This window comes from Molothrus ater, chromosome 2 (genome assembly GCF_012460135.2).
Source record: "Molothrus ater isolate BHLD 08-10-18 breed brown headed cowbird chromosome 2, BPBGC_Mater_1.1, whole genome shotgun sequence".
Classification (NCBI taxonomy): domain Eukaryota; kingdom Metazoa; phylum Chordata; class Aves; order Passeriformes; family Icteridae; genus Molothrus; species Molothrus ater.
The window spans coordinates 75,763,259-75,779,778 of record NC_050479.2 but is presented as its reverse complement, the minus strand read 5'-3'; the positions used below and the strand labels follow the sequence as shown (position 1 = coordinate 75,779,778).

General features: G+C 34.4%; 1 protein-coding gene across 1 annotated transcript in view; it reads left to right on the top strand.

Moving 5' to 3' along the window:
- Positions 1 to 16,520, top strand: part of DYNC2H1 (dynein cytoplasmic 2 heavy chain 1) — a 143,509-nt gene that overhangs the window by 124,502 nt on the left and 2,487 nt on the right. The window contains 4 exon segments of the mRNA XM_036382349.2: positions 7,988 to 8,048; positions 8,051 to 8,096; positions 8,426 to 8,507; positions 14,832 to 14,948. Of these exon segments, the coding sequence (XP_036238242.1) occupies positions 7,988 to 8,048; positions 8,051 to 8,096; positions 8,426 to 8,507; positions 14,832 to 14,948 (306 nt within the window).

Below are 16,520 nucleotides of genomic sequence, written 5' to 3'. Positions count from 1 at the left end.
AAAGGCCACTGGGTTGGTTAGGTGGGACTTGTCCTTGGTTACAGTAACTTGCTGTTCTGATCACCACTACACTGACAGAAATATTGTATCTACTAAAAGTAAGTAATCTATTCAAAATCCATTGTTATTGTTTTATTTGTAATTCTGATTTCATAGTTAGAAGTTCATCCATAGAAATAAATTATGTGGAATATGTAGAAATAAATTAGCTTTGTAACAAAAAGGTAGTGTGATAGTGGCTCTTTTTTAACCTCTAGATGGTTTGCTGGGAACTGGGTTGGTGTAGCAGTTTGCAAAATATTTTATCTCCTGTTTTGAGATTTGAATAGGTCAAAATCAATGGTAACATGCTGTAACTATTTCTCAAATATCATTTGCAGATATGTATTAAAAAATAAGCTCATTTTTTATTAGAAGCAGATTTCCATTTCACAAGCAAGCATCATCCCTAATTAGAAATCTTTTCTTTGGGGGAAGGCAGAAATGTAACCTCATCTTGACCTATCTTTCTCTCTTTGAAGGAGATGCCATATTACTGAATTTGAAATTACAACAGTTTCATATTGTATCCATTTGTTAATATATAAAAAATATTTAAAATTTTGGAGCCTTTTAAGTTTCAAGGCTGTCAATTCAAATTTCATTTGTGAAGGAAAAGAGTCATAAGAATAATTCTTGACTAAACCCTTCTTTATCTGTTGAGTGTGCAGTAGTTTTACTCTTGGGAATTCACAGTCAAATAAAGCAATCAGAGCAGGATGAAAGTGCACTCAGCAATTCTGTAAACAGACATGACTGAATTTTAAAACTGAAGTCAACAGAAAGGCATTCAGATTTGGGGTTTTGTTCATTTTGTTGTTTGGTTTTTGCTTAGTAGAGTTCTTTTTGGTGTAGTCTTTGTCTCTAAATGTTCAGCAAGGTATATAATTGAAGAAAAAAGAAACCAAACCTTGAATCAAAGTAGAAGAGTTGTTAAGAGTGATGGGAAGCTTAGATCCCTATTTAAGGTGTGTAAGTGATGCTTAAAGGCAAGAAGGATAAATGCCCTCCTGCTCTATAATGTTTCCCAGTGTGTTCAACTGAGTCCTATAAATTAGAATGTGTGCCCCCATATGAAGGAGAGTATGCAAAAGCATATTGATATATTTGTAGTGGTAAATCCACACAGTCACTCTGAACTAAGAGAGTTATGATCCAGTGAGAAATCTGTTCTCTACATCTGAACTCGAATTTCAAAATTCCTGTCAGGTTTATACTATTTCACAGTATTGTGTGTGCTTTTCCTTATACACACAGTGTGTTTTCTTATACGTTTTCTATAATTAACATTTTCAGTGTTATTTCTAATATTTCATTATCCCATGCAATAAATTAAGCAATTGAAATTACTTATATATCAGGCAAAAGGCAGTAAATAATTTAGAACTAAACCAAATACTGTTCATTCTTCAGATATGCAGATTGCAAAGCTATGAAAAAGATTTACTCTGTCATGTATTCATGTATTTTGTCACACTGAGAAAGAGCACTGATTTAGATATATCAACAGAAGAATCCATCAAATAAGGAACACATTAAGATATTACTAGAATAATAAAACTGAAATCAATGTGTGAATTCAAAGATACCATAGAAATGCAAAATTCCTAATGACCTTACTAAGGGTTAAAGGCAGTTATTAATTCTTCTACACTTTTGAGGCCACATCTGAAACACTTGTCTAGTTTTCAACTTCTAAATTAAGAAACATTACCCATATTGTCCAGAGATGTTTGTGGAAATATATGATTTGTGGAGGTATCTTTGGAGATACACAGAACTACAGTAGACTGTGCCCTGAGCAAGCTAAATTGGTTTTGAATTTGGAGCTACTCTGAATTGCAATTGGATTGGATGCCAAAATGTTTAAGTTTATGAATAAATTATTTCTATAATGGAAGTAATTTAAAAACTAAATCCGTTATAGCTAAATAAAAAGAAAACAAAATTTAATTTTAAAATATAACAAAAAAAAGTGTGGTGTGTAACAAATGGTGCAATATTTTTTCCTTAAATTGCTCCCTAATGTATGTTTTTCTGGCTTCCTGAGAACAGGTGTGAATGAAGTTTTATGCCATGCTAATGCTCTTCAGCATTCTCTTAGCTTTCTCATGTGACAGGACATCTGAAAGAGACCTACAGCCTTTATGATGAGCTGTTCATTTGGAATTGGCCATAACAAGCGAAATTTGCTTTTGGGTTTAACAAAAGGTTTTATGAGCTTCAGAGAGCTTATATGCTGCACTTGAGGTACATTTATGCTAACTGCCTTAGCTTTACAATGTAGGAGCAAACAACAATCCATACTAGCTTACTGCATCAATTAAAAAAAACCAAACAACTTAATTATATTCTGCATCTACACAAAGTTGTTCTTTTTTGAACAAACTATTTGCTAATCTGAGCAGTGTTGGAGTGTTCTGTTTAATGGAGTGTAAGCAGTGTGAGCCAGCATGATGTGCCAGGATGCCACATCACAGACTATCCATGACATCATTTACTTCCTTTGTTTAAATGGAGTTGCACCAGCCACTGTTTCCATTCAGTAATCTCTTTTTCTCATGTAAAAAACCCAGATTTGCGTCTTTGCCTTTTAATTGTGGTACCTTCTAGGCATTTTGGGATATGGGCCCCACAGAGTTAAGCAATTTTTGGTTAGATTGCTTTAGTCTGTTTGATTAACATTTTTACTTATCTGAGAGTTAGGTTAAGCCTCAATAGTTACTAATATAGTAGAGTTCTGTGACACAGGCATGGGTGAGAGATTTTCTCCGCATTTTGACAGCCTTAAGAGAGGATGTTAACAAAAAATAAATGACTGGTAAACAAGAATTAAAAAAATGGAGAGAGACTGGTGACTGCTATTCAAGGGGTCATTGTTTCAGTAGAGGAACAAGGAGTGTGAGGGAGATGCTAATGGAAAATCTGTATTTCGTGGAGTGTTACCAGGGAAAACGAGCCATGGCAAAGTATAAGCAGTTCTCTGTTGGCTCTCTTCATTGTAATATAGCCTTTGAGCTGGTACTGTAAAACAAATTACTACAGTGCATCCCATCATTATGAGTGGCTATTATATTGAGTATTCTGTATCCCTGTTCAGTCACATCAGCACCATCACAGTATAGATTTCAGCATCCCTGCTCCAGAGCTCTGAAAAGGATTTATATCTGATGTAGTCCTGACTTTGTCCAGGTGTTATTGTAGACAGTCTATTATCTACAAATGAATATTGTATGCCACTGTTTTCTGTCCTCTGCAACTTATTTTTGGAGATGGGGAGTTGATTCCACCAAGGAATAGTTCCAGTTCTTAGGCTTCCTTACCCAGTTATACACTTGCTGTGTAATTGCAAATATAATCTAGTGCTTGGTGACTGATGTACTTGGGAAAGAAGAGACTAGAAGGCATGAAACATAGGAGTCTTGCCTAATTGATTCTGTGTTTAGTGGTTATACAGGAAATATCTGGAAGTAGGTATTTTTGGCATATGTCAATCATGAACTTGTAGGAATGTTGTTGCAGTTCCTATGCATCCTTCTGGTATCCATATTAAATGTTGGAAACAGAAATTCAGGGGAAGTTAAGTTCCTGTTTTGATAAAAGATGAACTAATATAGTAACCAGAATGAGATCACATCTGCTTATTTTTCTGTCAGCTGTACCTTACTGTGTATCTGCCTCTAGCACGTGGTTAGCCAGCATGCTGATGCTAAGGGACCTAGAACATTCATGCTGTAACACTGTGCTGTTATTGCTCGGACTTCCTCAACAAACAGGGGGGCTCTGAGGTGGGGAAAACTGAAATAAAGCTTTAATAGTATTTGGTTTAAAGCAGTAGCCAGTGGTTTTGGTCTAAGGAAAGGAAAGGAAAGGAAAGGAAAGGAAAGGAAAGGAAAGGAAAGGAAAGGAAAGGAAAGGAAAGGAAAGGAAAGGAAAGGAAAGGAAAGGAAAGGAAAGGAAAGGAAAGGAAAGGAAAGGAAAGGAAAGGAAAGGAAAGGAAAGGAAAGGGCAAAAGGGAAAAGAGAAAAGAAAAAGGAAAAAAAATCAAACCAAACATAAACTCCAAATTAAATTACTCTGTTACTTATCATTTGTAAGTATGGGCCAACACCTTATCATATATCTGAAATACTGCAATATTCACACATTCATTTCATAAAGGATAGCTCCCTCAAGAATAATGGCCCAAGGATTTCACATACAAAGAATTACCACAAGGGAGTGAATTGTTGTATACCTGTTGTTCCTCAAAACCCTAGGCATTACCCCCTCTGGGCTCAGTGCCTGCAAAAATCCATCTGTTTCATTTCTTTGAGCTGTAATACTGTCATTCCTGCTGGTGTTTATCACTGAATGCCTGCACTTTGGAGCACACCTGTAGAACAGCTGCTGCACTGTGAGGAAAATGAGATTGTAGCATAACTGCTTGTTTGACCTTGGCTCAGTCTAAACTCCAGTTAACTGAGTACTTACTCCCCTAGCAGTGCTACTCACCATCATTTACTCTCAGACTTAGCCAAAGTTCTGCATATTTTTCCCTAGTAATGTGGAAAACTTCTAAAACTTGTAGAAAACCAGAATTGTACTGTATGGCTCCTAGCTATGAATATGCGTGTAACACTGAATGCAATTTTCCATCTAGGCACACAAATGAAATCACTTCTGTGGTGATTTATATGATTTTCTTTTTCTGCATAAGTTCTCTTTGGGGACCACAGCAATAGAAAAATGCAGTAGAAGAATATACATTTGGAATGAATTAAAACTGGTGAAGGAAGAGTATTTCCTTCATTTTAAAGGAGTTCTGTGATCCTAAAGCTGTATAAATAATAATGTGAAAATCTGGCAGCCTCCTTATTCATTCCACTGTTCAATGAGGCTCTCAATTTGCTTTGGGATTATAGATGATAAGGAGGACTTCTCTCTGAAGGTGGAGTAGATGTTTATTGGATGTTAAAATGCATGAAAAAATATTATTTGAACTACCTGAGACCATGCTAATAGATTTGTTTTTGTAAGGGGAAAAAAATGAAGAGAAAATGTTTTTATTATAGCAAACAGAACGCCACATTAATGGAAGTTTTTAAATACCCTCCCAGGAATTGCTTTGCAAGCATTTTGGGTATTGATGATAAGTTTTGATATTATATGTCTAATAATAATAATTTTCTAAATTATTCTATCACAGACAGTTAAATTTATAGTGTAATTGTAAATGAGAAATATTCAGAAAATATTGAAATAATGAAATTTTGAAATAAACAGTTGCAAAGAAGAGTGGAGGATGGTTTTTTTCTTACATTTTGGAATAAACTTATTTTCAGAGTTAGGATATTCGGACTGTAGACCACAGTCTATATTGTTGGTTATATAAGAGTTGGTGATGGAAGAAAGCCCTTCAGACTGAAATGCTGCATGGCCATCCAAGATGAATAAGAAGTCAAACAACTTTTCATCACTTTGACAAATACATGTTTCTATCATATTTGGGATGGGGGAGGGATTTCTCCCTTTCAAGAAACATCACTACAGTCTTTCCACAGCTTAGCTTAAATTTCCTTCCCATCAACACCTGATCTCTTCCAGCCCTATGGCAGTGGCACTACCAGTGACAAATGATCTGTTAATCGAGTGGTGTTGTCTCCTGAGACTGTAGCATTTCCCTAATAGGCTGTCATGTGATCTTATAGGACTGAAATAAACAGAAGGATATTTTTTACAATTGGGTTGTAAAATACATTTGATTGCATCCAAAATTATTTATTTAAATGGATGTAATTGAGCCTACATATTCTGCTTTATACAGAGTAGTACAAGACATTAAAATTTTGCTTTTGTGATCTAATGAAAGTTTTTGTTATTGTGTACATCCTAGTACTACTAGTTATATGAGTTCAGAATTAACATTACCCATACTGGTCTTTTAACTGGGTGCAATATAAACATCTGTGTTCCTGACAGTGTTTCTTATAGTAGTTACATTAAAAGTTTATTTGATGACAGCAATATAATGATTATATTAATTACAAGTTGAAGTGATGTCTACTTTTATTACACAAAACAATTTACAAAACCTCTCCTAATCAGAATACATTTACTGCTATATGATAAAAGAAATTGAAGTCATAAGTTTCATAAAGTTATATAAAGTCATTAAAAGAATCATGCAGATAAGGGTCATTAACTGTGTACATTTACCTAATGAAAATGGAAAGCAGAAATCTCTGAACTGATTCATAATCATTTGGGTTGAGGGCTCGTAATCAGTGATGTGGCAGATAAAAAAAAACCAAAACTGATTAAAGGCTTTAACATGGTGGAAACATTATGGAGATGTGTGACACACTGCCAAAATAAAATAAAACTTACTGAGTGTTATCTACTTGCATTTTCGATGATTTTGTCACTTCCAAAATGGTTCTATGGAATTACTCATCTGTCAGCAGTTCAAACAATACAATAAAGTACTTTTTAAACATGATAGAGATGCTTGGCAGGTACATTGTGTGATGAGAGTGTAACTTTCAAGATTTTTTATTCAGTGACTACAGCAATTTTATAATTTCCTGGGAGCTGGTATCTAGAAAGGAGTGGGGCTTGTCTTTCTCTGTTCTGTTTTGATATTATATTTCATCTGATAGCATGTGGAATCTTATTGTCTGATTAGTTTCTATCTTAATATTTGCAGAATCACAGAATGCTTTGGGTTGGAAGGTACCTTAAATATCATCTGGTTCCAACCCTCTGCCATGGGCAGGAACACCTTCTGCTAGGCCAGGTTGCTGAGAGCCCCATCCAACCTGGCCTTGAAGACATATCTGTGAAGAGCTTACTTGTAGGGTGGGTTATACAGTGACGTCAGGTTCATACTACAGTGCCATTGTAAGGACTGTGACTGTGACTGAAGAGGATTTTGAGTGTGAACTGTTGTATAACTAGTCAGGTTCCTAAATATCTTGTCTGAAGAGAGCAAATTCTTTGTCTGAGATTGTTAATGTCTTGAGAACCAAACTAAGATTGCCTTCCTTAGGATCATAGAGATGGCATGGTTTATAAAGATGGCGAGGTGCGATGTGTGTCTCTTTTCCCATGCTGGCACACAAGGCATTGCATTGGTGAGAAATTCCAAGCTTGATGCTCCTAACAAGCTTCACAGCTGCCAGTAAGAAGAGTGGAAGGAGGTTGAGGCTTGTGCTCTGTAAGGATAATTGAGGACAGTTATTCCCCCCACCTTTATTAGATTCATTTATTGCCACGTATAATAGAGTCTAGTTTTTATCTTATAATCAGTTCTGTGAATTCATGTCTCCAACTAATATACTAAAAATGGCAGCATCAACCTAGTAGTAAGGAATATTTAAAAAACCTGTTGGCAAGTAGTTATAGAAACTGTTACTGCAGACTGAAAATCAAGTGTTTCTTCAATATAATGTGCTATTTATACGGAAAAATGATCTTAAAGTGTACCTAAAAGGAATGCAGTTATTTTCCTGACCTTATTAAAGCAAACACAGGAATGGCAGCTATTTTGATGGAAAACATAAACACTCCAGTAAGTAAAGGTGAAATAGGGTTTCAACAATGATAAAATTGTTGAAATTATAATTTTCATCACACAACGATAACTTTTCACTGTGCAAAGTAAGCTGCAATGAACAAAAAATGAAACATGAGTTTATTTAGAATGGGTTAGTCATGTTACATATAAACTGCTCATTTTCTTTATATTTTAAGAGGGCATTCATTTCTTTTTTACCAGTGTGAAATAATAGAAATTATTATTAAGCTTTGAAGTTACAGTATGTTTACACACTTTTCATTAATCATAATAATTGACATACCCACAGTAACTCAAAATGTAGAAAAATCAAATAATAATTTCAGTTATTTCAGGATTTCTTTTCTTTTTTTTTTTTTCTTTTTTTGTTGATTTTATTCTCTCTTTTAGAATTGGGTAGAAAAAGCAGAGAAACAGAAACTGTTGTCAGACACCCTTGACCTTTCTGAGCTGTTCATCCAGACACATTTCTCAATGCCTTACGCCAGGAGACTGCAAGGTGAGGGAAAAATAATGTGCCTATTTGTGCTAATGTGCCATTGTTCCTTATGTGTGAGGATGGTTATTTCATTTTGAGGACACAGAGCCAAAAAGTTATGTCAATTGCTGTCATCAGTCATCTTTTTTTATTTCTTGCCTTGAAGTAAAGTAGCTGTTACCTGTTTAAATACTTATATTTTATTTTTTTTTCAGTTAGAGGTGTATTTTTCTCAAAGTAAGACTTAGTATCATATGGTACACATTGAAAATACATTGAGTTTGGTTTTGTGTTTGATATCCTGTTGTTACACATCTGTAAGATTTACCGTATGTGTGTTTCCATTGCAGAGTAATGAGGTGTTCAGTGGACAGTCTCAAATTTACAGCTTCATGGAAAGGGCGAATACAGGAAGGCAAACTCCAAGTTAAGGTATTTTAGTAGGATGTTGTACTAGTATTTTATGAGGATGTTTTGTCAGTATAGCCTAAGTCATCTGCCCATAAACTTCCTAGAAAACTGAGCTATAAATAATTGGTGTACCAGAGATAAAAAGGTTGGTCAATGGTATACAGCTACTAAAATGACAGTGCAAAATTCCACAGAAAACAGAGAAAGAAAGCAGTTATCTTTTGTCTTCTCTCTGGTCACTGTTCTCATTTTAAAATTAAGCTTATTGCTCCATTCTCTTCAACCACCTCTTAGATGAAAATTGAAGCTGCAATTTTTATGAGTTAGAATTTTGCTCTTTTCCAGATAGACAAGTGGCTGGTAGCCAGACAAAAAACAAATGTAAATCTGTAAGTCTAAGGCCATGTGTCAGAATTTCTTTAATCACTGGAAGCAGACTACTAAGGAAATAAACTAAAGTAAACTATAAGATGACTAGTTTTTGATATGATAAAAACCCAAGAATTTTTAAATGTTAGTTAAGCCTACAGCCAGCACCCATGAAGTCACCACTGGTTGCTTTGACAGCAAAGTAGAGATGAATCCTCAAATGGTTTAATTTATCTTCTTAACTAGCTTCTAACTTCTAGCTAACTAACTTCTTAATTCCAGGTAAAACTGCCACTTTGGTCAGCACAGGTCTCTATGCACCTCTTTTATACTTAATTTTGTAGGGTTTTCTGTGCTGTTTTCTGTGCTGTGTCTTCCTACAGATATGTTGATCCCAAAATAATGCTGCACAGCTCCACATTCTGTGTTCAGAATGGAGCACAGCCCTTAAAACCACATCCCCACAGAGACACTTGTGCCCAGTGCAACAACTCAACAGCAGCTGTGGGGTCCATGCAGCAGAGATTGCTGCATGAGGAGAGAGAGAGCAAATGGAAAGGCACCTTCTCTAGTCTAGTAATGCAGACAGAAACAAGGGTGGGGGAGATATTAAGGTTCTGAGCTGGCTTCTGACACTGTCAAAAATTATTAATACAGAATATGTAAGATTTCATATTCCTAAAAGATTAATATATTGTAAAGCCAGTAAAGATAACTGTAATCATTGAATCTGCCCTAAATACAGTGCAGTCTTTTGAACTTTGTTGAATTAGTTCCTGTTGGAGCTAGAGAATGTAATTTTGCAAATTCTTCAATCTTGATATTTAAGTAAGTCTCATGCTTGCCTGCTTCATTTCATAAGAAGCATGAGAAGACAGGTCTGTAGAAGTTGGAGATAAATAAACCAGGGAAATTTTAGGGCTTGGTATAAACCTGGTATATGACAAATATACCTGCAAATCACATGGTCTGAGGTTACAGATTCAGCCAAGGCTTCTAATGCCATAACAGTAAGTCAAAACTGAGTTTCACATCTCAGACCAGTCATTCTAGTAAGCTAGCTATCAGCTGCAGACTGTAGGAGCTTGAAGTTCTTCAAAACCATGTTAACATTTTTGAAGAATGTGAGAAGTCAATGTCAAGTACCTCAACTCCTAAATAACATTAACTCAGTGTATTCATATATTAAAAAATATCACTATCACTTACTATGCCTAAAAATACAAAGTGTTTTACAGTTGCCAGATTGAAAGAGCTGCTTGGCAAATAAAGAATGAGAGGAAAGAGTTTTGTTACAGTACTCCAGTTTATATTAAACTCTGACTGAAGTTTAAAATGTTTTACTGTCTGAGAATTTATGTGGTAAATTTTTGGCAATGCTGGTTAAAGTACACTGTTGGCAGTCTATATCGTGTGTAGGCAAAAGGTTAATGTATATGATCTATTGCTTTATAAGAATGTGTCATGTTCTAAGAGGGATTTAAAATCAAAAGAGAATTTTGTTTAAGAAGAAATTCTCTGCCCTGAGAATAGAGCAAGCAGTGAGGTGATTGGTTATTTTTAGCAGAATATAAGAATCCTGTCAAGTATCTTCACTTGGTTTAAATATTATCTTTTCCTCTGAATACTCATTGATTCTCTATTAGCAAGAAATCACTAGTATTTTCACTGCTCCTTTTAATCTTTGATGAATGGAAAGGCTTTGGAACCCTTTGCAATGCTGAATATTTACATTTCCCTACCATGAGTCCATCCTCATGTTCATGGAGAACTGAGAGGAAACTTCCCCATTAGTAAAGCTATATACAACAGGGATTATAACTAGGGCATAAAACTGTTATTGATTCAGAAAAGTAATTCTCTGAAATGTATCTTGTTTGATAAGGATCCTCTGGACTGTACATTAGGGTTGGTTCACCAGAGCGCTATGATTTATACTGGTAAAGTAAAGGTTGTATCAGCAGTTTCAAGAATTCAGGCTAACCTTGTTGAATGGGAACCTATTCTGAGTGGGAACTCAAAGAAAGAGAATTCCATCAGCAAAAATAATAAGTCCTTAAACACATACTGTGGTGAGGTAGCTGGGACTTGTTTTATCCCACCTAAATAAGAAATTGTAGCTTACCAGACTCCCCTGCAGGAACCAGACCATGGTATAGGCTATTCTGAGGTTTATCAGTCTCAATTGATGCAAGTGGTATTATTTCACTTTATGTAACTAACTCCACCGAGAGACTTGATTTTGTACTCACAGAGTTGAGGGACTCTCTTTCAGGGTCTGGGAGAGTTGTGCTCAAGTCTCTGAATCAACAAATATTTAAAAACCTAATAGAATGTCTCTGTTGAAGGAAGTACAAATAGGAATACAGGTGAATTTAAACCTGATAGTCACACATACTTCATATAACTTTCTTAGGAAAACTGTCAGGCTTTGAAGACATGTTCTTCAAGATTTTTTCTTACTTTTTATTTTAAAAGGTTTTGATGACTTAGAATTTATTCTATGATAAGGAAAAAGAAGGAGATCTCCTTATAATCTGTATGATGAAAATGCTTTCTTGGTCTTGCTGTGATTTTAAAAAATGGCATCAAGCTTCAGCAATTGTAGATGGTTAATCTTACTATGCCTAAAAATACAAATAATTTACCCTATGATCATCTGTAAGTTAGAAACGTGCAGTTCTAGAACTGTCAGTGAAACTGCAAAGTAGGCAGAGAAAAAATCAGGGCAAGAACACACCTTAGTCTTATATGAATTATCAAATGAGATGCTAAATTATCAGTGTTAATTCAGGTGATGGTTTAAGTGTATGATGTGGAGTGGATCTCCTCTAGTAGGATGTGATGAATATTTGATTTAGAATCTATCTGTATAAAATTACACCTTCCTCAGTATCACTTACAATCATTCTGTATGAAATTACATCTTCTTTAATGTCACTCCACGTTGCTTTAACAAAAGGTACTTAAAATGTATGGCTATTGCACTAAAATTACATATTGATAATGCAAATACATCTCTTCTGTTTGCTTTGTGCACTGATTGCACTGTTGCACGACAGAAGGTAGTCATTCCTTTGGCATTCCATTTTCTGTATTTTAGAAAAGAGTGAAAGAAAGGAAGAAACATGGTAAGAAACTTACTGGGAAGTAAGTAATATGACTTTGGGTAGGACTTAATATACATAGTAAAAAATAAAAAATTACAGAGAGTCTCAAATCCACAATATGAGTATTAATATCAAAACTATACTCTTAGCAACTGACAGATATATTATTATAAGGCATACTGAGAGGTCATTTTTTACAGTATACCTCCATCCTAAAATATCAATAAATTAATGATGGAGACCTGTAGAGGTAATGAAGTGAAAATATGACTTCCCCAAGTCTGCTGCAGTTTGGATCGTGTCATGGAAAATTATGGCATTAATTAGTAAGGGAAGATCTGTTGCAGAGAATTTGAAATTTGGAAACAGATGTGCTTTGGACCATGGTATCAGCAATACTTTCTACTAAGGTATTTTAAAGAAACATAGTCTGTAATGTGTAAAAACAACTTTTTTGAATCTAAACTAGTACTGATATCTGTGAACTGCCAAATTCTTTGTAAGAATTAAAAATTATGGTCAACTTCTGCCATTACTCTCTGGTGAGTTTCAAAGATACTATGATTATATTACAGATGCTGTGAAATTCAAGTCTTTCATAGTACTTGTAATTTCTCTATAATGTTTATTATAGAAACAAAAAACTATTGGTTTACTCAGTCAAATGTTATGGAAAGTACATTGTTCTAGTATTGTTGGGGTTTTTTTCTTAATGTCTTTTAATGTTGAATGAAAATAAAAATTTGGTCCAAATCTTCAAAGGAGTTTCTACCATTGGTTTCCACGAGAAGTTTTCCAGGAGATCAAATGGTATTTTCCACAACTGTAATGTCAAAGGGACTGCAAATATCAAAAGAAGAAAAGTGCAGTAAAAAGTTTTATGAATAGGTAACCCACTTCTATAGAAATTTCTTTCAGAGATGTTCAGGATGGCCAGACCTTTGAACACCCTAGCAGCGAACTTTAAAACATCTTCATCAGACCAATCTTTGTCTAATAACTTTGCCATGGTTATTTGTTAAACTATAGTCCCTAAAAATATTCCCTGCAGAAAGCAAGAAGGACAGAAAGAATAACATAGGAGATGAAACTTTCTAAAATTTGTGTGAAAGTTAGACAAAAAGTCTACTCTGAACTTTCCATCTGGGATTGTTTTTGTTCAGGTTATCCACAGCTTTGGTGGTTTTGCTGTTAGTCCTAGTCTGTGTGAAGCACAGACTGCTCTAAAGAGCATTGTCACTTCTCTGGTCACCGTCTGTCCAAGGAGAAACACAGCTTTGCTCTGTGTCTTTTTTAAATGCCATGTTTTATAATATTTTTTTTTTCATATTAGAATTTGTACATCTGCATCTTGCACATTGTAAGGAAGAGTCTCCAGCTCAGCTGGGAAGATAAAAGAGAAATACGAGTTGAAAGAAGCAAATTCTTGAAGAGTGTTATGCCTGTCTACAATCAAAAGAATAATTAGAAATTAAATATGCAAAATGTAATCTTAGCTAGTTTACACTTAATATATTATTAATTAAAAACCCCTAACACTGGGGAGGAAAGCATTGCTTTTCAATCATGACTGTAACTCACATTGTGTTACTACTGTTTAATTCCATCTTTTGGTGTAAAATACATAATTTTAGAATACTAAAATTACCTAAGGAAATTTTATCCATTTAATCTATGATACTAATCTTCATTGTAGCATCATACTTTAACTCCTTTAGGCAATCTGATAGATGTTTCAAAATTTCTCGCAAGGGAAAATATATTAAAAAATGACATTTTTCTCCATTTTCCTTATGTTATCACTCCTCCAATTTCCAGCAACATTGTATTTCCTAATTCCAGCACTGCTTTATGAGCCATGCATTTGGTGAAAGCCAACCTCAGTATGATAGATTTAATTCAGGCTTTAGTACGATAGTGTAACAGGCAGATGATTTTCAGATTGTAGCTTCTGTTACATATCTGCTGCAGCTGGATAGTTAGCCTTTTGCAAAGCTGCATGAAAGTTATTATTGAATTAAGTTTTATTACTGTTAAAATGGAAGTTGTCACTTCAGCAGGCCAAAATTATTAGTAGTAGTAGTAGTAGTAGCAGTAGTAGCAAACTAGTAGTATTTGTACTGAGGAAAATAAAGCTATCAGCAAATATTGGAATTATTTTAAGGAATCTAGAATAGATGTCACCAACTTATGGAAGATTCCAGAGAAGAAAAAATAGAACCTTTAATTCAGAGGCTGAAATTACTTAATTAAAAGAAGACACCTGAAAGATGTTGCAAATAAAGCATTACATAGTTACTTAAGAAGCATCTGTGATTCTTATTTAATTTCTTGCCAAACAAAAAAATGCTTGTCTAAGAAGTTCTGAGTTTGTTAAATAAAATTTTCTCTCATATTATTTCAATATATTTTGTTTGCCTCTGCTGAAGCTGTGTAGTTGCACAATCCATTCTTTGAAAGCTGGGCTCAGACTTCCAAGCAGGAAGTCATGCTTATTGCAGTGATTGTTCTTCTCTCCTTCTCGACATTGTAATGGTTGTGAACTTGGCTGTTGCTATCATAATTCCATTAATCAAATGCCAGGCAACTGCAGTTTCATAATTAATGACATTTACAGGTATTTTTCTCCGGCATTTCAAAGAATGTGAATCCAAATCAGAGGAAGTTCACAGTGAAGTGTGAACTTCAGATCTTGCTTTTAAATCATGTTTCCTATTCTCACAAAGAACAAAACAGTAATTAATTTCCTGTCATTTAAAAATTTGGTCACAGTAAAAACGTTCATTATTTATTAAAGCACAGTGTAATCATTATTGACATTTTAATTCTGTTATTTATGTTTGAATATTTTATATTTCCATGGCAGATCAGTGGCTTACAACTGGAAGGTTGTCGTTTCGATGGAAATCGACTTTCAGAAAATCTGCATGATTCTCCCAGTGTATCATCTGTTCTCCCTTGTTACATGGCCTGGATTCCACAGGTACTAAATTATTAAAAGCCCTAAACTTTCAAGACCCATAATTTTATTTTTTCTGTGTAGTAGCTTTTCAGTATGATGTTGTTGACCTGTTTTCCTTTCATTTCAAAATAAAAATCACAGTCTTTACTAGGAAAAGCAGTTACATTATTTAAAACTGAAATTTATTGTAATTTTGTTTATATTCTTTAGGTTATATTACTTAGATGAACTAAAGGGCTTTATTTCAGTCATACCTTAGTTTCTTTGTCTTTTAAGAACATTAGTATGTTTTCAAACCTTTATTAGTAAATATATACATGTGTTTGGGAGTTCATTCCTAGAATATATTTTCTTTGCATTTTAAATATTAAAGTAAAATGCAGTGGCAATAAAAAAAGAGAGAATATGATGTGGGCTGTAAGCAAAGAAAGCCTTTCTCCTACTTAAACTAATTTAAAAAAATGCCAATGCTTGCAGATTTTAAGATGAAAGAAAGTAATCCAAACAGGAAAAACTGTTACTGCTTCTGCCTTCCCATTGGCATAGCAATTGCTGATAAATAACTCAAAAAGTCACATAGAATATATTCAAGGGTGTGTCTTTTAACAAAAAATTGCTTATTATGGAATTCATCTCACTTACATTTAGGAAGCCCATCCCATCAGAAGATATCTGGGATAAATCTGTCCAGGTGTGACTCTAGAGACAGCCTAGACGACCGTGATGACCTTTGTGTATTGTGACAGATAATGCGCAAGGAGCTCCATTGCTAACACACTGCTGTATCCCAACTTAGTTTTTCTCTCATTGTTATTTCCAGCAGGGGAAATATAGCATTGTATTATAGTACAGCATTAGAAGTATAAAGGTCAACAGATTTAGACCATGAACACAGAAGTAAATGCTAGCCACCATCTGCACCATTGCTCCCAGCTTGATTAAGAAAGAAAATACTGAAAATTTTAAAAAAAGGACAAAAAATGAAAACATCACAAAAGCTCTTACAAAGTTGACCAGTGAAGGATTTCTCAGTTTTTTGGTATTTACAGGTTTTGGTTTTTCACCTAAATAAACAGATTCCTAATTTACTTGAGAGGTAGTGCATAGGATAAATACAGAATTGCCAGACATTCTAATATATTGGCTCAGTGGTGGATGGTGGAGGATGGTAATATGTGTGGTTTTCCATGGTATCACCAAATGGAAACATATTTTAAATGAGAATTCTAAGTAGTCCTCCCATTGTTCTGAAAGACATTCATCCTGTGTTTGAAATAAAACAGATTTTTTAGCACTTTTCTGAATAAGACTATTTTTTAAACTCCAAAGGTAGGGTCCAAAAGTTATATGTGAAATCAGCAGAGAGCTTTATCTGTAAAATTAAAAAATTAGATACTTCAATGAATTAAACTTTGTCAAATGTACTTATGTTTGAAATGAATAGCAACTGGCATCTTTGTGTTGGGAAAAAAAAACCTAGTTCTTATAAAACACAGGCCATAACTTGTCAACTGCCCACTTTTTTAATGCAAAGTGTCTCTAAGGAGAGTTTTTCTGAATTGGTCTACCCTTGAGTTGTTTTACAATCACTGT